General features: G+C 40.5%; 1 protein-coding gene across 1 annotated transcript; it reads right to left on the reverse strand.

Annotated features, from left to right (window-relative positions):
• Nucleotides 1–508: 508 nt before the first annotated feature.
• Nucleotides 509–25546, reverse strand: VPS35 (VPS35 retromer complex component). The gene is made up of 17 exons (XM_074583037.1): nt 25455–25546; nt 18797–18895; nt 17973–18069; nt 17517–17640; nt 15952–16134; nt 15417–15630; nt 14566–14649; nt 14023–14132; nt 10889–10985; nt 10637–10785; nt 9904–10111; nt 9238–9393; nt 6423–6545; nt 5292–5471; nt 3561–3800; nt 2711–2854; nt 509–1404 (listed from the first exon to the last, which is right to left on the reverse strand). Exons 1-17 carry the CDS (start codon nt 25455–25457, stop codon nt 1225–1227), a joined length of 2391 nt encoding a protein of 796 aa, XP_074439138.1. The 5' UTR covers nt 25458–25546; the 3' UTR covers nt 509–1224.

Consider the following 25546-nt stretch of genomic DNA (forward strand, 5'->3'; position numbering starts at 1 on the left):
GCCAGGACAATTTTTACAACAGTGGTCAGCTCAAGGAGTAAGGAAGTTCAATCAGTTAGCTTTAGAACATTACATTCAGTTAAGGTAAAACAGACATCTCAAAGCTTTCAGCAACTGGCATTAACCTACGGACCAGACCAGTCTTCACAGGAGTTGCCATTGACGATTCCTCTACTGCTCAATTTCTTACACCTTTGTCATTTAATTGCCACTCGTCTCTTTGGCAGAGACCTAGGATCCAGTAGGATTCTCTACTGCACTCTCAAGATAACTCATAAAAGCATTCTAAAACATGAACACACATTGTTGTCTCAGCAACATCTGGAAAAAATACTGGTTTTGAATTATAAACTTCTACATTAGAAATGCTAGCAGCCCCCCAGCCTATCCAGGTTAACTCTGCCTTGATTTTTCTGTCCCTGCAAAACAGAAGTTCTTTTGCTTTTATCAGAAGGTTCAACATTAGCATTGGGTTCAACAGTGGGCTCTGAAGAGACATGAAACAACAGGTGTTAATAGCAACTTTATTGTTTCACTGGTGCAAAATCATGATACTGAATAAACTTGTGTAATGCATTTTCCCCTAAATTTACAGTAATGAAGGTTATACATATCTATATAGATTGCAATTTCTCTATTTTTATACTATTTGAACAAAATTATCTTGATAAATACGCCCTGTGCACAGTACTGGCCCTCACTGAATGTCACAGAGCCTTAATATGCAAAATATAACTTCTGTTTTTGAACATGGTACTTTAAAACTCTCCAAACATGCATTAATATATTCTAGTTTTTAGGGAAAAATATTACACTTAGTCTTAACTGGCATTAAAAGAAAAGCACAAGCAGAATCTGACATACAATAATCCCAAAAATCTGATGCTCTGTAAGGATCAGACACAGTTTCAGATGACACTCACCGCCAGTTTAGAACTCTAGTGCTACAGAAGCAACAGTGAACAGACAGAAGAGAAATCAGAACCGGAAGAGCCCCACCATGTCACATGGATTTCAAAGAAAGTTTCGGCCATGCTAACTGATGAAACCTGGAGTTGCTGGTCCAACCTTTCAAATTTGTTAGAGTATTCAACACAAGTGTTTGAAGTGCCAGACTGAACACATGAATGTTAATTTGACATTTCCGAGAGGCATAACCTATGAATCTATTTAAAAAAAAATATGGTATGTAAATGAAAAGAAATAAGTACAGTGTGTATCTTCCTAAAGAACAAGACCTTCATAAATTGGCCCCTCAGATTCTGGTGATTCCCTCCTCAGACGCAAGTGTTCCAGTGTGTTGTGAAAGTGTTTATTAATTTGTTCTGTTTCTTCAGTAGACTCAAGGTTTGGGAGATCTTCTCTTATCTTCTGTATAAGCTGATTCAAAACCTGAATTGTCACCTATAGGAGAACATAAACAGAAGTCATCAACAAGAACCTCTGTATAAGCGGATAGACATTAGTTTTAACAGACTCGTCTCTAAACTGTTGGTATTTGGACAGTTCTTAGAAATATTGGTAAGACTGTATGCAGACAAACTGTTGGATACTGCCTTCTCTTGCTCCTCTTAGGACTATTCTGATTTCAGAGTTTTGTGGAAGTCCCCCCTCATCCCAGCAAATGCAAAGAACTTCTTAAGTCATTAACCTGATAGCTTTGTGACTTTTACCACAGCATCTCTCTCCAGTTTATTCAATACAAATTTAAAAAGCTTTAAACAAATAAAGCACATAATCAGATTGTCCACCCACTCTAACATAATCTGTTTCTTGTAGAAGTCATTCAGGAGAGCAATATCAGATTTAAAGTTATTCTTAGTAACCCAGTCATCACCTAGGAAAGTATAGCTGCCCATGCTGCCAAGCCCAGCGCTACACACAACCCCACAGCACAAAATGCACTGCAGATCACCACTGTACTAAGGTTATTCTTAGGTCTGCCAATTGCTTGAAATTCAATGTTTTATTGTCATCTCCGTTAGATACAGCATCTCCTATGCTACAGCACTACTACAGTGGGAAGCCAGTGCAGTTGCTGGAAAGTCAGCAAATCTCTAAAATCTCTTTAGACATTCTCTCGGAACTACAGAGTATTCATTAACATCTGCTCTTGATCAAACGCTGACATCAGATGTGGATCTATACTTAACCAAGCAGCTTTTTCAAACTGGATAAATTTACTAGTTATCTACTAAGAGAAAGTGTATTAGGTAACTGCTATGTCAGATTTCAGATGCAGAATTTAAGCTGGTACATGAAATGTCATATGTATTTCTTGAAATTAAAGCTTACACCAACCATTTGTGGCGCACTCAGCACCGACATTAAACAACTGTAAGAATTTTCTTTCCCTTATGTGCGTATTGTTAGGTACCTCTGAAGTTAGATCTTACTACTTTCTCATTTAAGTCCTAGTAAGTTTTGATCTAATAAATATTTCAGATATCCAAGTTTCACAATATTTAAGTTCATAACTACACTTCAAATGTTTGATGTTTTCCCCATGTAAGAAGAATGAAGTTTTATCTACAATTTTACTAGCGTATCAAGAATTGACTACTCTGTTGTTATCACCAGAACTTGTGCCTCTCATGAGAGGCTACAGAGCAAGTTAGAGAGCCGTGATTCGGGGTATAACTGTGAGTGAAGAGCTTAAAGAAAGTGCTCTTTAAAAAAGATGCAATAGAGAGAATGCATTTCCACTCACCGCCTCATTTTCCTTTTCATAAAAATAGATATATCTATTCAGAATTTCTATGAAAAGCTGGACTTGCAGAGAAGGGTCCATGCACTGATTTGCTATCTTCAAAGCCTTCTTTAGGCATTCCATCACTCTTTTTCCTCCATGAAGCTAGAAGGAAAAAAACAAAAGCAATAAGAAAAAAAGAGAAGCTTAGGGAGCTCCAGTATCTCTTCTCTTGGCACATATACAGCGTTACCTGGTGGTCTACCACAGAAACACAAAACTACACAAACTGTGCAGAATAAGCTGTCAATGAAAGCTTACCTTTCCTGACTGCTACCAGTTTTACTAAGTTTCCTGTTAAATCAGGCAATAATATAAACAGTTGTTGAAAGCCTTCAATTAAGAAATCAATAAACTCAATTTTGTAACATGTACAGTAATGCATACTTTGAGAAATAGATTTCAAACATTGCTCTTTTAAATTACAGCGGCTTACATGACAAGCCCTGAAAAATACACAAATTTTACCTTTATCAACTCATATTTTTAATTTGAAATTCAGTAGTTCAGGTGCGAACGCAGCTACAGTAGTAAACACATGCAAAATGTCAACTGTATTTTGAGAGCCAGTCTTAAACTAGTTGACACTCCAAAGCTTGCATGGTACTACCAACCTTGAGTTTTCTCCACTTTTGTATTTATGCAGATTACACTGCAGTGAGATGTAGAAGCTTCATATATTAGAATACATTCCAACCAGATCTACATCATCAAGTGATATATCCACTTCAGAAGTTAAGCTCCTTCAGAAGAAAGGCAGAACTATGTTACCAAGGTAGCATGTGTTACACTGCTGCTGCTTTACTCTTACCTCCTCTCCATTCTTGTCAGTATTTCGGCCAGACCAAAACAGATGGGCACAGGTGCTCACAGCCCGACATTGGTCTGGCTTCTTAAGGAGCTTAGAGGCTGCCAGCGCACACTGAGTCCTCAAAGGCTCATGGTTCTCCTCACTGAAGCACTTCATCCTCTCAAATGTCCCAATTATCAAGGTTATTGCAGCCAGCTGTGCTTTTGAATCACTGATTTCATCTTCATAGAGAGAGAAGGCCTAGTCAAGGGAAAAGGCAAGACTTTCAATCACTGCTTTACAACACATCAGCAAAAAAAACCAAATCACACCTGTTAATGACATGGCAGGAAAGTGCCCAGTTGGGGCTACTCGTGGATGAAACGCTGGACATGAGCTGACAATGTCCAAGGCCAAGGCCAACTGTACCCTGGGGTGCATCAAAAGAAGCGTGGCCAGCAGGTCGGGAGAGGTGATTCTGCCCCTCTGCTGTGCTCTGGTGAGACCCCAGCTGCATCCAGCTCTGGGGCCCTCAGCACAGGAAAGACATGGACCTGTTGGAGGAGGGCCACAAAAACGGTCAGAGGGATGGAACCCCTCTCCTATGAGAACAGGCTGAGAGAGTTCGGATTGTTCAGCCTGGAGAGAGAAGGCTCCAAGGAGACCTTATTGCAGACTTTCAGTACTTAAAGGGAGCCTACAAGAAAGATGAGGACAAACTTTTTAGGAGGACCTATTACGATAGGAAAAGGGGTAATGGCTTTAAACTAAAAGAGGGTAGATTCAAACTGGATATAAGGAAGAAGTTTGTTTGTCAATCTGAAGACTGAGTTTTTCCTCATTTCGAGCATCTGTTCAAATAAGGAACTTCATTAGCAGAAATTGTCCATGAAGAGGATTTGATTCTTTGAAATGTACAAAACAGCAGAGCAGAAGCTGAGTGGTAGGTCAGTGACCACAGAGAAGGTAAGAAAAGCATTTGCATTCCTGATGCATGGATGAGTAGCCTTGAGAGAACACACAAGACTAAACATCTTGAACCGTATCTCTAATAGAAAGTAAATAATTGTCATGCTGCTCTCATCTTCAGAGTTGTGCTACAGTGACAACCAATACAGCAAGGAAAGGCTGAGGTTATCAGTGACTCAGTTTAAGAACGTGCATTAGTAGGATTATTAGGGCAAGATTAGGACAAAGCTTGCAATGCAGATGACAAATACATTGGTTCCTTATCTGATGGGAGGATGAGGTTTTTGCAACAAGTAAGGCTTTAAGACCAAGTTACAGGTTTAAGTGGATTTTCAGAGTAGTTTATAATAGGTTTCAATACAAGGATTTTAATTAGCAAAGCCCAGCATGGCAGTTGTGAACACTGCAAATTTTAAAGACTTCCAAAGAGTGCTTGTGGTCAGGGCAATACCAGCTAGGGAAAGGAGCTGGGAGACAGTAACAGTGAAAGAGCATTTTATGTTGAGAAAGCTACGCTCCTCGAGTGAGCCAACTATACAAGTAGGAGGCAGCATTGCAACATACCACATGTTGTCAGACTGAGTATTCAAATCAGTAGCAATGGAGCTAAATTCCACAGCAGCCTGGGAAGCAAGAATGAAGATGAGCAGTTTCTACCTAGTAGCATTAGCTGTCAATCATTTCAGAAGTTTTACTCACACTGGATGGTTCAGTGTTCAAGAAACCTACCCAAGCCAAATTTAAGGTAGCAGAGGACAGTGACAATAATAGTTGAACACTCACCTGGGACATGAATTCATAGGCCACAGTTTCATGATTCTCAAAGCCAATCTCTCCTGCAGCCAGTGCTCCTTGTAGGAAGAGCCGGAGAGGCAGCTCTGCCAGTTCTGCTTTGATCAGAGCACTGATGGTCTGATGAGCAAACGAGAAGATCTTCTGGCACTTCTTTTCCCATTTGTCATCCTAGAGAAGTGAAACAAGTCAAAGCTTGAACAAGACCATTGCTATAAGGAAGAGAGAATCTAAATTGTAGATCTGTTAAGTGCTCTGTTAAGTCTGTTTTCCTTTGCATGCCACTCCAGCCACTTATTTACTGAGCAATAGTGAGTGCCCTAGCAGTACTGTGTTGACCTCAGTGGGTCTTCACAAAAATATTTCTTCCACTTACAGAAAGGTCACACCCATTTTTCCTACCAGTTCCTAGAAGCCTTCCTCAGAAGTCTACACTGAGTTGCAGTTACCACAGCTATGCTTAGAACATAACTGAGCAAAAGCCTGATTAGTTAAGTGGAGAAAAATTCTATTCTGTCATCCCCTGGAGCATCAGTCAGAAGTGGAAGAGAGTTTTAAAACATTCATTTTTAAGAGTGTTTTAACAAACGGTATTTTAACTCATTTCCCCACAGTAAGGGAAAACACATACTTAAGCTAACTCTCTCAACCAGAAAGCATTAGAGGGCCAAAATGGATCAGTAATTGTGTTAGTGTGCACTTTCGCAGCTATGTTAACATGCAAAGAAAGCACTTCCTTTTAGAAACATTAAAATAGCATAGCTACAGATGAAGTTGATGAATTTCAATATCCAGATTTAAGTCAGTTTCATGCCATCATTTCTAGTGTCATCGTCCTCCAGTCTCCATGTAAAATACACATAATCAGACACCTTCACGAATAAACACAACTAGCCAATTTCTACTTCATCATTCCTCAAGTGCTGAGATAATTTAATACGAATTGGTAAAAATCCTCCTTAAATTAGAAAGCATTCACACCTCAAGTAAAAAATCTGCTTTGAGCAAAAAAAGCCTAGCATTCTGTATCAAGTCTTAGCATACTATAGCCAGAAAAAAAATGCATTTTTAAGAAAGCCAAGAAGCAGCCAATATACAAGAGTTACTTAGAGGTCAACTTACCACTTTGGAGTTCTCTTTGTAGCGAAAAGCAAGCTGGTATGCAGCAAAAACCAATGGTGGCAGCGTAAAACGAATGCGTTGGTTCCCACCCGCACCGAAGTGTTTCCGGGCAGTGTTTAGGATCTAAAAACAGAAGCACTGTAAGCTTAGCAATTCTCAAAAGAGGTATGTTATTTGCATCTATAACTTAGTCTGTACTCTGTGGAACAAGAGCATCAAAAAGACATACTGCTAGCGTCAGATAAATTACAGTATTTTGTGGGGACTACATACAAGTTGCTTGACTTGAATTAGATTTGTGCAGTATCTGTAGCTTTTTATGCTACATCTGTCTGAGCTTTTCTTACAGCTGCTTAATAAGCGTTAGACGACATTTGTTGTACTATATAAACCGTAGATACAATTTGGATAGGGCAGCAAGATGGAAGTTGCCTGAGCTTGCATTTAATAATGGTATCAGATACATTCTGTCCTCAACTCAGTCGAAACTACAAAAAATACTATTCTGTCTTATAGGAGTCTGTAAAAAAGTAAAAGAAAGAAACGAAGTTTCACAAAACTAAACACAGAAGTCAATAAGGCTTCTCATACTCAGAGAAAGAAGACAGTGACACATCTGCAGCTTTTACCTTTTTTTCCCGTTTTTAGATTTTTCATTATGCTTATTAATGACTGCTTCTTTTTTTTTATTGTCTTTCTCAGTTTTGAGCACAAGCTGCACACACAGCACAAATGCACTATTTTCCTGCCTATCACCCTTGTTCTAAATCTGTGGAAAGGGACTATAAGGAGCTCTACTTGCATATACTGTTAGCTTCTCCTCTTTCCCTTATTTTGGGATTACTCTATCTATTGATATAGTTAGTCATGTATTCTCAAAATCAGAATTCTCAGGAATAAGGAGAACTCCAGGTATCAGAAAAGAAATTAATCTGTTCCAAGCAAGCTAAACATTACATATGTTGTTTGTAATAACCTGACCCTCTTTCAAAGAGGACAACTCAGACATGCCGTATTTTACACTAAAACTTTGGAAACTTAAAGAGTTTCTTGCTTTTGTTTAAGTCCCATTACTGCTTTGAAATAAGCACTAGAAGTGAAGCCCAGTGTCTAACTCCACATGCACTTTTAGACTACATCTAGAATTCATGTAAATAGTATGAATAAGTACCAATTTGTCATCGCCCATTATACACCCTATCAGCTACTTTGGCTTGTAATGCGCTAAGGTGTTTGAATTTGCATTTTAGATCTCTTGCATACAGAATGCATAATTTAAAGTGAGACACTGTAAAAGAGCCGTCAAAATTCCAGTGTCAGATTTTCCCCTACTGTTCCTGTAATTTAAGAAAATTTGATACAAGCATTCTCGATGCTCATCGAGAAACCATTAAGCATCTTTACTAAAAGGTATGAAGTAGCTTACAGAATTCTGTCCCAAAGGTAATTTGACAAGTCCTATGATGGCATGTAGAGATGTTCACTCTGACGAAAACTAAGCATTGCTAGAAGAGAAAGACGACAGCCTGATATTCAGAAGCGTTGCAAAAATATCTTCATCTCTAGCTATGTATTTTTGCCCCAAAAGACTTTGAGTCAACTCTGTTAGTGCCAGCATCCCTTTGAGGGAAGTTTTGTTCTCTATTAACAAAAAAAGTACTTATCTTGGCTTTTCCCATATGAATATAGTACTTGCTAGCTGTAATTAACCTATGTAGTTCTTGAAATTAATAGGGACCTGGCTGACCTTGCCTTTCTCCAGCAATACTCAGGAATAATGCAGTCAATGAAGAGCACGTCCTGAAACACAGCTGTCTCTGATCTTTGTACAGGCCTTTAAGCTATGCTTCTCCCCATTAGAGAAGCTGCAAAGTTCTACATTTCAAGCAAGCAATCTTTATACAATATTTTAAACCCAAGCTAAGTTCATGTTGGCCTATTCTGTTTCTATGGTATGATATTGATGCAACTTAAAGAATTTAAAATGGAGGCAGCCAATTATATTTCAGGCACGCTAACTGTGGCCCTACTCAGGCCTGAGCTCTGACTAGAGCTAACTCTAGCTCCTGCAATCTGAAACAGCATCCAACTGCAGCACGCTTTCTGCCAGCTTTTCCAATGGATATTCCACAGAATATCTGTCCCTGTGCCCCACCACACGCTTCTCAATATAGGGAGATCACTTAAACTTGAGATAAACTAAAGCCAGAAAGAACAAATTAAGATCAGAGAGCTACATAAAGCTTTGATGGATCAACTCAAACTGTTACAAGTACCATAATGCATAAGTTTCAAGGCTATATCTAATCTGCTATTAAGGACAGACCAGGCAGACAGGAAGAACATTTTTAACTACTAACCAGCAGTATACTACATGCTATATCAAGACCATATATTTGACTAATTAAAATCCCTCACTCCAAACCTATTAGCTGAATTTTCTGAGCTTTTTTGTGCATTTTGATACCAAGAGAATGCAAATGGTACAGTGCTCCAAATTTCACCTGCTTCTTTTTAGATAATCATTATATGAAGCTGTCAGAATGTTAATTAAGAGTTACCACAAACTAATATAATTGCATCCAAACTGCCACCTTACAGGACAAAGTTTAAATCTACAAATGCTTTTAAGTCCTAATCTGCTTTTTCCAAACAAACACCACACTGCCTTTAAAGGTATCATATATAATGTTTTGTACTGAGTGTGTAGTGCCAGAGTGGTGATGTCCCAGCTACGCTAAATCCTCATATAGTAAATAATGCAAGAACCGACAGTTCAGAGAGCACAAACATTCAGAAGCACCAATCACCATACCAGATACTGTTGGTCAGGGTCATCTGAACGCAAAAGATGAATAAATCTTCCCACAAGGCTCTGCTCGTCAGCAAAGTCCTCAGGGTCAGGGTCTTCAGCAGGCTGATCCGGTTGATCCTGGATCAGCGTGGATACCAAATTCATGATAGCATCAACCTGTTAAAGGCAATATAAGCTCTGTTTATGCTTATAGACTACTATGGTTTAAGTTGACAGCAACTGCAAACATCTTTACAGCCATTTGTAGCGCTGACAAAGCACTCAGAGTCTGTTGGCAATGCTTTCGGATGTATTTGCCTTACTCCCTGAAGAAGGGTCCCTCTTAGCAGAAGTAGGACAACATAGCAGTTTAGAGGAAATTGAGATTCCAAAAGTACTATCCAGCCTTCTCCAGGTAATAGGCCTAGTTTTAAGGGGATTCAGGGTCTTTGTTCAAACCTAACAGAAGCAGTCTCTAAGATAAGGTTAGGTAAAACGTGCAAAGACAAGATACTTAAGAATATAAGTGGAAGAATTATTAAATGGGATAAAGTCTATGCTAATAGGATGAGGAGGTAGGGGCATGCAGGTGGGAAAAAAGGCATGCCTTGCATGAAGTCACTTAATACGTAAAGTCTTCAAACAGTAGTTTAGATACCTAGAATTTCTACTTAACTTATGTCATACCTGTTCTTGGGACACAATTTCTGTGTTATAATCCAATACATTGCTAAGCACGTAACAACTCATGCTCTTCCTGGACTCGTAATCAAAGTATTCAAAGAGTGGGTGGAAATGTTTTAGTTTCAGAACTGTCAGGATATTGTTGTAAGTATCAACGGGGATTTTCAAAAGTCTAGTCAGCTCCTTTGAAACGGCACTGCTTGTTGCAATACTAAAAGAAAATATACGTGAAAAACACAATTAATCAATAGTTCACACACAGAGACAGATTTAAAGTCTGCCTCAATACAATCCTGATGTAATCACAACATCTAAGTGACTTGCTGCTAGGGAGATAGGAAATAAAGTATCAAAACAAGTCATATCTTGCTCTTTAGGGTGTACGGTGGAAACAGCACATTTTAAGTTGCTGATAGCAGAAGCAAAGACTGTAGCTGCAAATTCAGCAAGAGAAGAACTCTAGAGTGCTGTAAGGAATGAACAGATAATGACTATGCACAGTGTGGCATACACATCGTGTAGCTGTACGGCTACACAGCAGGATTTATGCAGACGTGAGCAAGACCTGGTTAGTCAGCAGTTTATCACGATCCTCTGTAGCTTGGCCCAAAAGCAGTAGTCTTACACATCCAAAGCACATCTCTTTGCTATCTTGCCAAATGTGATGAAATGTAGAAGTCAAGATTACAGAGTATTAATTGCCACTCCAGAGAGAATGCAAGAGACATTTACTTACTGTTCCAGATTAAGTTTATTGAATATTTCCACAGTTGTCTCCAACACCTTATCAACATAGTCAACACGGTCCGGGTAGCATTTCATAGCCAAGTTAATGAGAGAAACTTGCAAAGATACCACATCCTCTGAGGGCATGTCCTGGCGAGACTGAAATTTAAGGCAGTATTGGGTTGATTAAAAAAAAAAAAAAAAAGAACATAACTTTGCAAAGAAAACCCAAAAAAACTGCATGCAGGAATACCCAGCGTACCTGTATAACAGTAGCAACCTGCTGTGAAAAGATGTCAAACAGTTTGATATCTGCTGGGATACCAGGTCCATCTTCACGATGTGCAAATAAAGCTAACCTGGTAACAGATAACAGAAAAGCAGCTTGGTCAGCATAGTTTTTACACTCCTTAGATACAGGCCAGAAAGAGATACTGGCAGAAAAACCAAGTCCTTTAAGTGCATTTGCAAGCTCTATTACAAGCAAAAAGGAAATTAATGGAAAACAGAACCCTTAAGAGCAACTGATCCTGGTAAATATCTGTCCTGCAAAAGAGAGCTGACAGAGATGGCAAGATGAAGAGAGAACAAGAATGGCATTTCATAATCCATGTTCTTCACCTAGCAGCAAATGTTCTGATCTTCCATTAGAGAAAAAGGCATAGAGTGGGCTGATGGAAGAGCAAATATCCTGCATCTATCCAGTGACATCATTAAGTCAGATATTCAGTAGCATTCTCTGCTAAACAGTCTCCAGACAAAAACACAAAAGAAACACTGACTTAACTATGCTTTGTCTCCAAATTAAGATGGACCAACAAGTTTGGGACTTGCACTGTATGCAAAAAGCAAAATACAAAGCAAGTTTGAAGTGGAAAAGAATACTTTTTTGGGGGAAAAAAAACACAAACAAACAACAAAGCAAGAAATTGCTATCCAGATGTTATAGAGCTATCTCTATCTGTAACAAGAGAAAGTCATGCCAACCACCATTTCTGCAGAAGTCAGACACAAGATAAGAATTGCTACAGGAAGGCTAGCAACCTAATAAAGCTGCAGCTTAAAAAGCTCAGCATTGCTATCTTTGCTTTCTAATCGTTATGGGATCATTCTATTGTGAATTAGAGAGACACCTACAAAAATATTTAGGAAAGGGCACAAAATTATTTATTTATTTATTTTAAGTTATTTCTTACAGGGTTTCTAAACTTTGATTCTGAAGGAACTTTGGGTCTGAAACAGAGGTAGGTAAAAAAGATTAAGGTGCCAAAAAACGTCACTACCAGGAAAGATAGACACTGAACTACTCTTATATTTCATTAGGTGGTAACAAGCAGACCAGGAACAATAAAGCCAGGGACATTCACTGTCTTTTCTCAAAGGGACAAAGCAGCTTTTCTTGGCAACAGCTCAGAGGGTAAGGCCAGCATGCTGCAAAGTATGATCATGTTGCAGACAGATGGCAGCATAATTAAAAGCTATGAACGGTTTAGCAAGACAAAAAAGATCCCAAAGCAGCAAGACTATTTGCAGAAAGCTTCCTTTAACAAGAAAGCCCCATAGGAATAGGGACTAAAGCTTCACAAGCTTCCTCAGCAGTTGCTGGTGTTCAGTTTCAATTATCCCATGCAAGCTGAAACGAAGATGAAAAATGCAACAGGCACTACCTGTATGGAGCAGATTCATGTCTTAACTACACAATACTGAAATGCATAGCAATTGCTCCTAACAACTCCAATCCAAACACAAGAGCAACATCTTCCCTTCCTGCATGTATTCCAAGGACCGATCCACTCATATTCTGCAACATTTGCAGTAACATTACAGTCAAAAGCACAAATTGCTATACTACAAAGATGACAATCATCATACCACCACCTTTCAACTCTTGTTCTATAGCCAAATGAGAAGGCTCTGGAAGACACTATTAGTTGCCCAACAAAACACAGTAGCAGTAATTCTCGGAGGGCAGCAAGTTCACTGCTAGTCAGTTGCTCACTGTTGTTTGTAATAGTAAGAATAGAAAACTTACTGTGGAGGTAATACCAAAGCTGTTTAAGTCCTCTAAGTAGACATGACAGCAAAAGCCACATGAGGGAAAGCGTTCTTGCAAGAATTACATTGCTACACACTAATGTAAGAACCTATCAAAAGATCCTGTGACCTCTGCTGAAACAGTCTCAAGACAGAATTTCTCAGAAATTAGACTGTTATAGGCAATGTTTCTTGGGGTTTGGGGTTTTTTATGTGGGTTTGTTTTGTTTTAGGGTTGGGTTGTTTGTTTCTTTTAAAAGCTAACAAAATTATGAAAAATCTCAACCAAAGCAGGAAGTTATAGGAAATCAATGAATTCCTGTGAACATCTCCGGATGAAGGCAGAGCTGCTTACAACACTGAAAGATTCTCCAGTAAGACTGAAGTCCTGAACAAATAGATCTGATGTAGCCTGGAGAAAACAAACTGCAGATTTGTTAAGTAAAAAGTTCAAGACACTAAACTACACCAGTCATGCATAATACAAATGCTCCATCTCCAGGCATTAGACAAGATAAAGAGATAGAGCCAAACAACCCTACTCATTGCTGAATGCCACTGGACTCAAGATCCCTATAGTAACTGAAGTCCATATATTGGTACATGGACCGGATATACAAATGCTTGCGCGTAAATGCAAGGACAAGGCTTTTTTGAGGCTTCAAAAGCCATATAAGTTCACTTCCTCTCTGCACTAAGAAAGTACACGTACTCACTGATAATTCATGTTGTTTCTTTTCAGGATACAAATCAAAACTTCAGTTCCAATTTCTCCCCCGTTTGAATTCAGTGCAAGCAGCTTTTAGCAGTACCTCCACAGGAAAAACACACTTTTGGGAGAACGAACAGGCAGGAAGCTAGTGATAAACTAAGAATTAAGGTGGTCGTTCTATTTCCTGCTAGCTCTTTTCTGGAGAGGCAGATGTTATGCTCTCTGATTAAAACTGCAAGGTAAAGTATCCTTGATATATGACTAGCCACTAGGATCTTCAAGTTTTCAAGAGGCGCCTATAACCAGTATGGTTGTCAAAGCACATGGTTGTCTGAACTGCTGCCACGTTAGCTCAGAAACATGAAACTGGTCAATACTGAATGGGTCATTTCCTGGCTTAATCTGTTTACAAGTTTTAGTCAGTCCTTAAAGCAGGTTTCATTGGAAGCTGTAAAAGCAGAGTCCAGAGAACAGAAGCTATAGAAATAACATTCTTCACAGCCTTAGTTACAGGTGATAGAAAAACATAGAAATAATGAAGTTAACAGAACGCTTTCAATTTTTGATATCAAATGCTAGAATAATTATCATCTGGGTGTGCACAACACAAACTTAGTTTTGAGCCAATTTCCACCCCCTTGGTCACTCACCTGTCAATTAAAGCAATAATTATATTTTTCACATTCACATTTTGGTGCAGCTCAGCACAGGCTCTGAGAAATGGGTTCAGGGTTTGGAGGTGAAATTCATCTGGGAAAACCTGAAGTTTTAGATCAATAGTCATCAAGTTATAAACTGAATTTGCCCATTGTTACACAGCAGTAAAATGCAACAGAGTCATTCTAAAGCAGCCACACAGTTCCCCAAGCTGACCTTGGCTGGGTAAATGCACAAAGCAAAAGATACAAGACAAATGGGTAACTTGAAGGCCCAGCTATCTATTACAATTCATGCTGCAGGCAACACTGCTCAAATGCTTACAAGCTTCTGCAACAGAAGGAACACAAAATGGATTCATCTCCACTCTGCCTGTCCAGCAAAAAATAATATGGGACAAGCCACTATGTAAGAGTCACAGGGATGAAGTTTTCCAGTTTGTGAGGAAGAGGTGAAAGTAGCCTGAGTCTGACTAAACGTATAGGAGTTAAGTGTCCCTGTGTCCCATCACTGTAACTGAATTCAAGCAAGCTCACCTGTATGATGCACTCCATGAGGTACTCCTGAGCTAAAGCATCTCTACAGTTTACAACTTGCTCCAATATTCCAGGCAGAACAATCTGGAACAGGAAAAGAAGTCTTCAGTGATTTTACAATTACTTTCTAAGTTTCTATTCAGACATACGCATTTAATCCAAGCAGAGCAGTATTTCTAACATTCTTCAGCTTATTCTTTACATAAAGGCTTTCTGATAAAAAGTCCCAGTTTTCAGCAGTTCCATCCTTCAGGAAAAAGAAAAAATCTACTGCTCTCAGACATCTGTCCCTTTCATACATTATGCAACCTGTAAGCTTTGATTTATTAAGTCAGCGCTACTAGCTTTGCTGGCACATAGCACTACTCAGGGTTTCAGCCGTACCGCTCAGAATCGTTTTCAGCAGCTATATGGTAGAACTTACAAGGGACAGACTTCTAAATAATATAAATTGCTTGACTATATGCAATAACAGTTCTCTTGAATGTTTTGGGAAGCACAGCTTCATTTAACTTGTAAAGTCTGTCACAGAATGCTGAATGTGTACACATCCCTTCAACTAGCTCATTATCATATAAGTAAAATGGGAATCAGGAAGGAAAGTTTTAAAATTTCTCGTCAACATTACAGACAAGCTTAAAGAAAAAAATGCATGAGTAACCTCTTTAGTCCCACAACACATTATACAGCTTCATTAGCATTCAGAACTTCTCAGGTGAAGAGTTCTAGAACAGCCAGGTTTACTGAACTTTTAGAATAGCTGTAACACTTCAAGCTGCTCACTTGAAATTCCAAACTGGTTTCATTTGGAAAAAGTAACAGAAGTCAGAAAGGCTGGACAGACATCCCACCTGCTTGTATCGCTCCACATTAACACCTTCCAACTGACTGAGGCGAACCAGGTTGGTTCCTACTAGGATTCTCAGTTCCTGCCTTTCTCGTTCCCTTTTCTCTCTGTCCCGACTATGGCCCTGGTGTTGCATTCGCACCCAAAGTTTGTTCATCTCAGCAAAGTTCAGCAGCACAAAATCCATCGAATCACTGATGTCTCCAGTGGTTTCTTCACTGCAATTGAAAACAGATTAAGAACAGGAAAAGCTTGTCAGAAGTATTCAACCTTCCATCCACTTGTGAACATCCAATTTTTAAGAAGGTAGGAGGGTGGGGAAGTGTGTGGTGGGATATCTGGGTTCGTAAGAAAGGTTCACATCCTCACTTGTGAGAAACATTAGTTCGGAAAGGGAATTCTTAATGGACAAAACACCTGTCAGATCTATACAGTTCTAACATATCTACTTATCTCAAGCCTGAAGTCATACAGAAAGTTCCAATATCTTCTGTTAAAAACATTAATTTTTTTTTAAAGTTATAGCCCATATTTCTTACTCTGCTTGCTCGCCTTCATCTGGTAAGATATTCCTGGTACACTGCAGGAGATAGTTTCTAAGAAAGAGGCCTCTAAGAGGATGCTGTACTCCACGGCACATCTCCACCAGGTCTTTCAAAATATCTTTCCTGGACTGTGGAAATGACTTGACATAGACAACACCTACTGTTATCAGGAGATACCTGCAAAAGGCACAGAATCAACCAATAAATTGTAAAGTTACACACTTCAAGGCAAACAGTTCCCTTCCTAGCAGTATTACCAAAGCACAGAAAGCAATAAAAAAATCACCTAGGTCCCATAATTTTGGATATTTAGTCAGTTTTCAACTTCTATTCTCCTCTGCTACAGAGCACAGCAAGTCTGAATAGCCACCTGACCTCATTACAATGCTTTATGCATTGCATGTGTAAATGCTTGGCATGCATGAAGTTCTCTGTGCTCTTAGACTAGCTTGTCTATGCTTCCAGCACCCCACTAAGCTGGAAAACAGCTCTGGCACATATAGATAAGTAACCTATTATGGTGAAACAGCTAAGTCTTTCACCACACTGTACTCTAGCAGGATAGGTTTCTTCAGAAATCCCCAGGCCTGTACTCATTCCTTCAGCATCTCTACATTAAGCAACAGGTAGAAGGAACATGCAAGATGCAAAGGACTGGTGCTCCAGTATACTTGGACTCCCCTTCAGCTTAAGAGAACAAACATACAATGCTCAGAAACTTCACCATAGAGGCCTAAACCCTCTCTGCACACTCCTCTGCCTCATGCATGGATGTGGGTAAAGATATTGTGGCAGTCATTAGCCAAACCCCAGCAACTGCAAGAGGATCCAGCCTGGTGTTTCCAAAGCCTCTTTCTCGCATGAACATAAGGTCAGGAATTAAAAACTACAATACCAAGCAAAATCTGAGTCTTAAGTCTGAATATCTAGATCTACTCCAGCTCAATGGTCACATATTTTAAGATAAGCCTTCCAGTATCATCTCTAGCACGCTAACACATAGCGAAAAAAAGCATATTCAGAAACACAAAGCTTTTAAGAACTAAGATACAGAAATTTTCAGCTTCCTTCTCACACTTCCTTGTCTCCAAAGAGCCAGACGCTTATAAAGCATCTACTGTGTGTTAGGATCTAAGACCTAGATCCTCAGGTACAAGTTCATTAACAGATAATGGAAAAAGTTAATGATTGTGTAAGTCAAATCTTACTGATCAGAACATGATACGTGGTTAATCTTCCACTGACCAGGTCTTCACCCAAAAGCCAACTTCTTTCCAAGACCAAAGAGGTTCCATCTTGGTCATGTGCAAAACCAACACATTGTCAGGAGGAACTGACCTTCTGCAGCTGCACTCTTGTACTAAATCTCATAAGTCTCATAGCAATCCACTCTTAAGATATGCAGAAATACTATTCACCATTGACAATTGAATTCTTGCTGTCAAGCAAGGACGCAGAGACAACCATTACCTGAACCCAGAGACTGACCACTATTCACTGGAGTTTTTTTTAATAAAAACCAACCAACCAAAATCAAACACTAACATATACACACTTACAGTCTTGGAATAATATTTCCAGCATACTGTACTAGCTCATAAAGGTCTGCCACTTTCCTTCCTTTGGCAAATTCATCTGTCAGGTAGACTTCCAAGTAGTGTAACTCATCAGAAATTGCCATATCTTTTTCTCTCAGTTAAGGATTTTAAGTCAGAATGTCTACAACAGAGTTACATAGTAATTTGCTCATTCACACCAAAGAGGAAAGATGCTGTACCAAATACAACCATGCCTAACTAGGTAATACTTCTGAAACAATAATCACTATCAGGATAAATACACAGTGAGCAAATAACTGTATATTCTCCTACAACAAATCCAGATAACTAAATACTGAGGAGAAAAGCGCTAGTAAATATCTGAGACCAATGAGATGCAATTGTACCAAAAAAAGCAGATGAACATTTCATTCCAAATTCAGCATTTCAACCATTCATTTCCTCTTCAAAGGATACAGAGCTCATAATAGCTCTTTGGAGATAACATGGACGTCCGCAGCTCACCAAGCATGTTGGAAGCATGTTTCAGAGCATCCATGAGCTTGTTTTTGTCCTTCAGAGAAAGAAAGGGAGAACAATCTGTAAGAAATAACACTAGGCAACTGCAGTATTTTAGAAAGCTACACTTTTAGCTTTATAAAAAAGCACACAAAGATTAAGTAAACATGATGAGAGCAATAATTCTAATTAAATCAAGTAATTTAGTATCTAGCTTGTACTATATCACCCATCCTAATTTCAAGGATTTCCACATAACCCTAGTCAATGCTGTTTTCCAGTCACAGAAGAATTCATGCATCAGTCTACAATTAATCACTACAAAATTTATCCAGTGCAGCAGGTAATTCATTATTGGCCTCACAATCTGTGTCTCATGCCACGAAAAGACTACATGGAAAAAAAACAGCAGTATGTTTAACATAAACAAGAACAGTTTCTCATCATATAGTTCCATATGAAATGAATTTAAGCAATAACGTTTGGTGCCAAATGGCGGGCTTATTCTCAGTTTAGGTTTACTTAAATGCAAGCATATAAATTATAAAGGTGCACCTTTATAATTTATCTTGTCATATATTGGAGCAAAATCAGGAAGACGCATTTGAAGAATACTCAGGGCTCACTCTCATTGATTAGACGCCTCATTTATTTGCAAAGTCTCTGCCAGAAAGATGCATAAAGGGTTAACTTTCCTCACAGCCCTAGAGATGAATATTGATTTAGTGCTTTATTCCTAGCAGACAAGAAGCTTCACTGCATTTTAAAAGTCACGTTCTTACCAAGCATCTCTTCATCTGGAAAGACTGCACCTTCACAGCCTGAATGGCTTCATCCAGGAGTTTTTCCTGTTCATCCTGAGGAGATTGCTGTGTTGTTGGCTGGAAGGAAAAAAAAGAACGCAATTATTTTTATGAAGCTGTTTTTGACTTTATTCAAACTGGGTTCCTGTAATTTAGAACACAGTGCAAATGACACTGCAGTGTGACCACTCAAGAGCTGTCAGACACACCCACGTGATATTTAAGGGAGAAAGTTTCCAGTGCTCCGCAAAAACCTGAAGGCAGGGAAGAGATAGGTTGTGGATAGCCTGTGAGCACCATCACTTCTTGTAGCGCAAAGCCATGGGGACAGAAGAGGGTCAACTCTTCCCGTCTAACATTCAGAGGTCCAGAATCCAGTGCAAGTAACCAGCAAGAAAACGCAAAGACATCACTCTGCTGAGAGGAAACACTGTTACTTCTCTCCACAGAGCTTCAAAGCAATGACTGTCCAGAGCGCACACACTGCAACTGTACAGATGCTTTCCTGTACTCACAAGTCGTTAAGTTCTCAATTAACTGCTATCTGAGCCACGCAACTCCATTAAGGACAAGTTTCAGACAAGCAAAGGATAAAGTAGAGTTAGTGCTTTCCGGAAGGTAGAAGCAACTTGCAGAAGGCAACATAAAACTGAAGAGAAGCAACAACTCTTCATGTCCCCTACTTGTCCCAGCAATTCTCTTCCTCTTACCCCTCCTCAAAGAGGCACGTTCCAGGCCTTCAACATCTTTTGCTTTTCCATGGATCATACTGCATTTTCTTATAATATTAATTAAATCCATTGCTTACAGCCTTAGATTTCCCCCCAACACAGCTATAATAGACCTTCTCCTACTGCAGCTGCTCCCTGCCCTCTACCAGACTGATGAGATTAGTTTCCATGAGCATCTTTACGCTATCCTCAAAGATGTCCAAGTCTACTGATGTCCCTAATGCGCTCCCTGTCTGCAACCAGCCTTCCTCCTAACACCGGACAAGGAAACACTACCATCCACCTATTGTTTAAGCCCATTCTTCAACATCTCATTAAACCCTCACCGCCTCTCCCAATCTTAGTTTGTTTTCAGATGGCCTCTCTCAAATATTGACAAAGATAAAAGCACTGATGTTGGGTCCCAATTACACCTTCTCTAGTCTTGACCAATACCATGTACACAGTGATTCACACAGCAGGTTCTCCAAGGCTGCATCTTCAGCAATTTCTCAACTATTTATACTTTTTCTCCTCATCCACTGTGTTCAGAAGGTTCCTGGTCTCCTCTTTTTAACTACTGTTTTCTCCCTTCTTGTTCTGCAATTGGAATCTCCCTAATACGAGTCACAGAGTACCTCCCCACTACCCTTTTCCACATACAGAAAACAGACAGTGCCAGGCAATACTGTTCTTGCCTTGATCATGCCCAAATAGGCAGTGAATCTCTGCCCTTGAAGGTTTTCAATCACCCAGCTAGACAAAACCAAGGCTGATCTGATCTAACATTGGTGACAATCCCGCTTCAAGCAGGAGGTTATATGAAAGTTTCCCTCCAAACAGCACTTCTGTGACTCAACGTACCTCAGTAATACTCAAACCATTCACGATAACCAATTAACAAGTCTATTTTGTCAACAGAAGAACTCTAACAAAGCTCTCTCTATAATTAATCACATAAAGTGCAGATGTTCCAAAAAGCCATTTAAGCATAACGTGATAGTGGTATCCATGGCTAGATGACCCTATTTCCCAGAAAATTCAATAGCTACAAACTCTAGAAAACCTCCAACTGTGAGACAAGTACATTCTGCCAACAGAACTTTGTGGTAATTGCTAAGCTTTATTTATTCCATGACATACCAGACTTTCAAGGAACAGAAAATGACAGTGCTGGGACTAGCGTGCAACAACCAATATCAAAACATCATGTAACACGCTTGATGAATTACAACTATGCCAGCACATTTGTCACACGCTACAGTCCCTTGAACCCAAAGACACATCATTACTGCGCTAAATACCACATGCTCTATCCATATCAGATTCCTCTATATTAAAGCATAGTGAAGTAATGTTAACAGTAACCACAACTTCCTAAGCCCCCTTCTCCCAATTGGCATTAAGCTTATACAGCTACCAGTCCTGGTTTTCCATCCCCAGCTGTTCACAGGGCCATGCAGTGCTGGAAGAACTGTTTAGGCTGTAAAGCATTAAATATGCTAGAAGACTAGCCCAGCTGATTAATACTTTACCATTCACCTAGTTCACCCTACAACCACATAAAACCTTGCAATTCGGGCTGTGAAAAGAATGTCTTTCAACAGCAAAGTCAAGTTAAAGCATTTATTGAAACACATATTTGCTACAGCCCTAAGACATGGCTGGCAGACTGCACATGCATCAGTTTCCTTACTTTTGGTGTAAAAGACACTGGTTAAAGCATAATTGCTACTACAAGTTTGAGACTACACTTCAGATCACATCAGATCATACGCTCTGTCAGACCTAGCTTTCCCATTTATAATGAACAGCATCTGCTGTACATCAAATTCTGTCTGCATCAAGACAAGACAGACAATATTTCCATTTCTGCTCTAAATTCGAGAAGCAATGTCCCACACTGTGCTCAACATTGGGACTGTAATAATTATGTGACTGAATTCATCAATGGAAGCATTTCCATGTTAGCACAAGAAATTCACTTTTCTCTCCTGTATCTCTTCAAGATTAAGAGTAAAATTATACTCATATCTGTTCTGATTTGAAGACTGAGAAGGCAATTGGTCTAAACAAAGATGTCTTTACTACAAGTGTACTGCACTTCATGTCTAAAGAAAAGACAATCTCAGCATTTTACAGTCGCACAGGCAGTGAGATAACCTACCACTGACTGTCACAAGCATACAACTGAAGCAGCCCGAAGTGTTGTTTGCAGCAGCTTTACTTCTACATGGAAGAGAAAACATCTTAACAACTTCCAACTCTTTCTTACTTTTCCATATTCAAAGTCTGGATATTTATTAGCTTACCCTTTTCCTTCTACTTCAGAAAGCAAGCCACTTTCAGCTTCAGAACTATCGAGCGTTTCCACACACAACCTGGTTATTACCAAGTGACACAAAACATCACATCAAAATACGTGTATCCTGATACATATCCCTGACGTTTGAGGAAATTGTAGCAAAAAGCAACTGAAGTGAAGAGAACATACAGCAAAAGCCTATCAATAACAGTTAGGAGGGCACACACCAAAGCAGAAGCCAGCTCTTCTGTCAGATACAATGTGGAATAAAGCTGCATCTTCCACTCCAAATTAGGTACCTAATAATACAAGTGTTATTTTATCAAAAATGCAACTGCGCTGTGGAGTCTTATGCCAACCTACAAACAATAACCTTGAAGGTAAGCTTTTGAAGTGGAAGATACTTTGACACTGGAGAAAAGCAGCAGTACTCTGTAACCAAGGCACAGAACGTCCTGCCTTGTCAACAGCACATACAATAACATACAAACTCCTGCACGAACACAAGGTAAGCAATTACACAGACATTTAGACTTTAGAAATGCCTGAGCCCTACCCCCATTAGACACGCTGCAAATGTTGAAGAAAAAAGGAGAGCTGATGTGAACACAGTTTTCTGCTTTACTTGTTCCCTAACTTTTTTTCCTCTGAAGCCACAAGGAAGCAAGTGAGCAGTGGGGAAGGGACAGAACTGCCTCTTTCAGCTGCACTATCAGTTTCTGTACAAGAGACCATAGGCTTTTTCTACCTTTGAAGAATGGACTATCATAAATTACTGCATGCAAGTTGTGGAAGTCCCAACACACAGCAGCTGAATTTGGCGGGGGGGTGAGGAGAGCTGGCTTTTGGTGTGTTTTTTTTTTTCTTTGTTTGTTTTGTGGTTCGTTGTTGTTTGCTTGTTTGTTTTCTTTTAATAAAGGCTAGTGAACTATAAGTTGCCTTGGAAAATAAGAATTTGCTTTAAACCTTGAGCTAGCCTGGAAGAAGTCTACTGCCTGTCTGATCAGACTGGGTATTACAAGTTATCCTGCAGATAACAATTAGAAAATATTATCACAGCTGCACATATTATTCTGGACCTTGCCTATCCTCATAATAGCAACTATTCTTGAACATATAAAGTAAATATTGCACCTATTGTATACGATTTACCTATTTTACACTACTCATCTCCATGAGAAGATTTCGTAAGATTCACACTTAGTTTCATACTTGAGACTTAGCTGCACTCTGGAGATAGTTATTATTTTGGGGAAACGTGCTGACTAGTTAAGATGCTCATTCCACTTAAAAGTTCTGGTAAAGAGAAAGAATTACATAGTATAGAAACACAGCACAATTCAAGGCAAGCTTGTGGAGCCTACAAAATAGCATGTACTCTGGTGATACAGGTATCTTAAGCTGGATGCAGAGTACAAACAATACACAGTAGAAGGTTTCGCTTCTGTTCCATTCTGAAGTGTATTTTCATCTAAACTCCAAATGATTAAGTACTTTTCTTTAGTTAACTGATGTGCTTACAGTCCATTCCGTACATTACTTTTCCTTCTGTATGCTCACATGTTTGTGTTTAGTACCACAATGAATGAGGTTTACCCAAGAAGGTTTTCCTGCCTCCTCCTAGTCGGATTTTGTTAGGACTACCTACCAACCAGTCACCACTGAGACATTTAAAATGAATGCTACCCAAGACAAAAGATAGGTTAGCTACAGAAGCTGACCAGGATAACTGCCAGCCTACAAACGAAGCCTGAGTGCGCACAATGCATTGCTGTAAGAGTCACTGAGCTGCTCAGAATTAACAAAAAACGTATAAGCATTTCATATCATATAGGAAGTATTACTCTGCAATACTGAAGGCAACTCCAGAACTTCTATTATAACTCACAGCATAGGACCTCAAAGACAAACCAGAGAGGAGAAAACATTTTTCACATGTTTAAACTGGTATTTACTGTCACAGAAAGCCACAAGACATTAACAAGAATCAAACGGATGGACTTTTTATTCAGGGGATGATCAAGAACAGCCAGAATCCTCTTAAAGTCAGTCTTGTTAAAGGTACTTCAACATTTAAGCCAAGCACGGCCATAAGACATGACAGTGGAGCCTAATTTGGTAGAAGGGACATTTGTGTGTTTAACGCCTACAAACACCTATAAGTTCATTTCTCCTGAATCACCTGATATCAGCTATTCTTACAAAGAGGACATGAGATAGACAGGTCTCAGGCCAGTTCCCATGGAAGTGACAGGCAGAGGAAAACTGTATCATTCTTGAGTTAATGACTACCACAAAAGTATCTATGTGGGCGACAGAGACTGCTATCTGTATAGATTTAGCATTCCTCATCACCCAATTAAGTATTTTCCGTTCATTTGTCAAGTAACATCACAGGTTTTTCTCCCACACACACCTCTACAGGATATAGTATTAAACTTATACCAACATATACATAACTTTTAAAAGAAAGTCTGCCCAAAGGCCTAGGAACTGTGCAATCCCTGCTTTATAAAGAACCATAGAATGGTTTGGGTTAGAAGGGACCTTAAAGATCATCTAGTTCCAACCCCACCGCCATGGGCAGGGACACCTCCCAGTAGACCAGGCTGCCCAAAGCCTCATCCAGCCTGGCCTGCAACACTTCCAGGGATGGAACATCCACAACCATAACGCATTCAGTTAGTTTTTGCCTCGCTGTCTAGATACTGTTAGTACTGTTTATACTCCATACTTAGGCTAATCAACTTGCTGTGATGGTTAAAGCAAGCGCAGCTTAAAATTTTATTGAATATTAAATACCACGGAAGACACACTAAACAGACTTTTCAGTTTTACTAGGAAACCTGATTGTCCCCTTATTTTTATGGGACACTGAAAAGCATTTATCAGCAAGAGCTCTTTCCATGCTGAAATTTTTGGTTTGCCTCTCTAATAAACACCAATATTTGTTCCAAAACAGTCCTCTCGAGACAGGCCCACCAACGCACATCCCTCCGGTCTGCAGGAAGAGAGAGGCTGAACAGCCGCGCTGGAGGGTGGGGAACAACTGAACAGCCGACTGCAGGCTGGACAACAGCAGCACGCCCGCACAGCGCTGGAAGCGCCACAACCTCGGGTTTATGACAGGAGCAGCGCGCTAAAACACGGTAAATTCCGACCGCAAGTGCGGCAGCCGTTCCCTCATAAATACACCTGCCTCCCCGGCGCCCCTACCAGCACACTCGGCTCAGCCCAGCGACTCGCACCCACCGGGGCGGCCGCGGGCCGCCCTCACCACGGCACGAGCCGTTACCGCAGGCACAGCGGGCCCAGCCCTCACCTCAGCCCCGCCGGGGCCGGGCCGGGTCGCGCGGCGGCCTCCGGGCGCGGCTCCTGGCCCACCCCCCCGCCCCCGCCCCGCCAGGCCCGCACCCCCCGCCGCCCGAGCGCGGCCATCGACAGCGCTCCCGAGCGGCAGCGAGCAGGAGCCCCCCCGCCCGGCCGGGCCTGCCCCTGGGCCGGCGGCGAGCGCGGGCCGGACCCCTCCCACTCGCGCACAGGAAGCCGCTGCGAGCTCCCCCAGGCCGCACCCCGCAGCGCCCGCCGCGGCCCGGCCCGGCCGCCCCCCGCCGCCCCTCACCATGGTCGCGCCGCCGCCGCCACAAGCTGCCCCCACCAGCAACGCCCCGCAGCGCCGCGCACCGTCATGTGACTGCGCCGCCCGCGCCGCCC

This window comes from Larus michahellis, chromosome 4, assembly GCF_964199755.1.
Source record: "Larus michahellis chromosome 4, bLarMic1.1, whole genome shotgun sequence".
Lineage (NCBI taxonomy): Eukaryota > Metazoa > Chordata > Aves > Charadriiformes > Laridae > Larus > Larus michahellis.

Bases quoted from the DNA above. Each gene is read 5' to 3' on its own strand.
- VPS35 (XM_074583037.1), bottom strand. The intron at 15,631-15,951 runs GTAAGAAATATG...TTTCAATTGCAG, and splicing joins GATGAAGGCGAGCAAGCAGA to TGAAGAAACCACTGGAGACA. The intron at 5,472-6,422 runs GTAAGTTGACCT...TCACTTCTCTAG, and splicing joins ACAAAGAGAACTCCAAAGTG to GATGACAAATGGGAAAAGAA.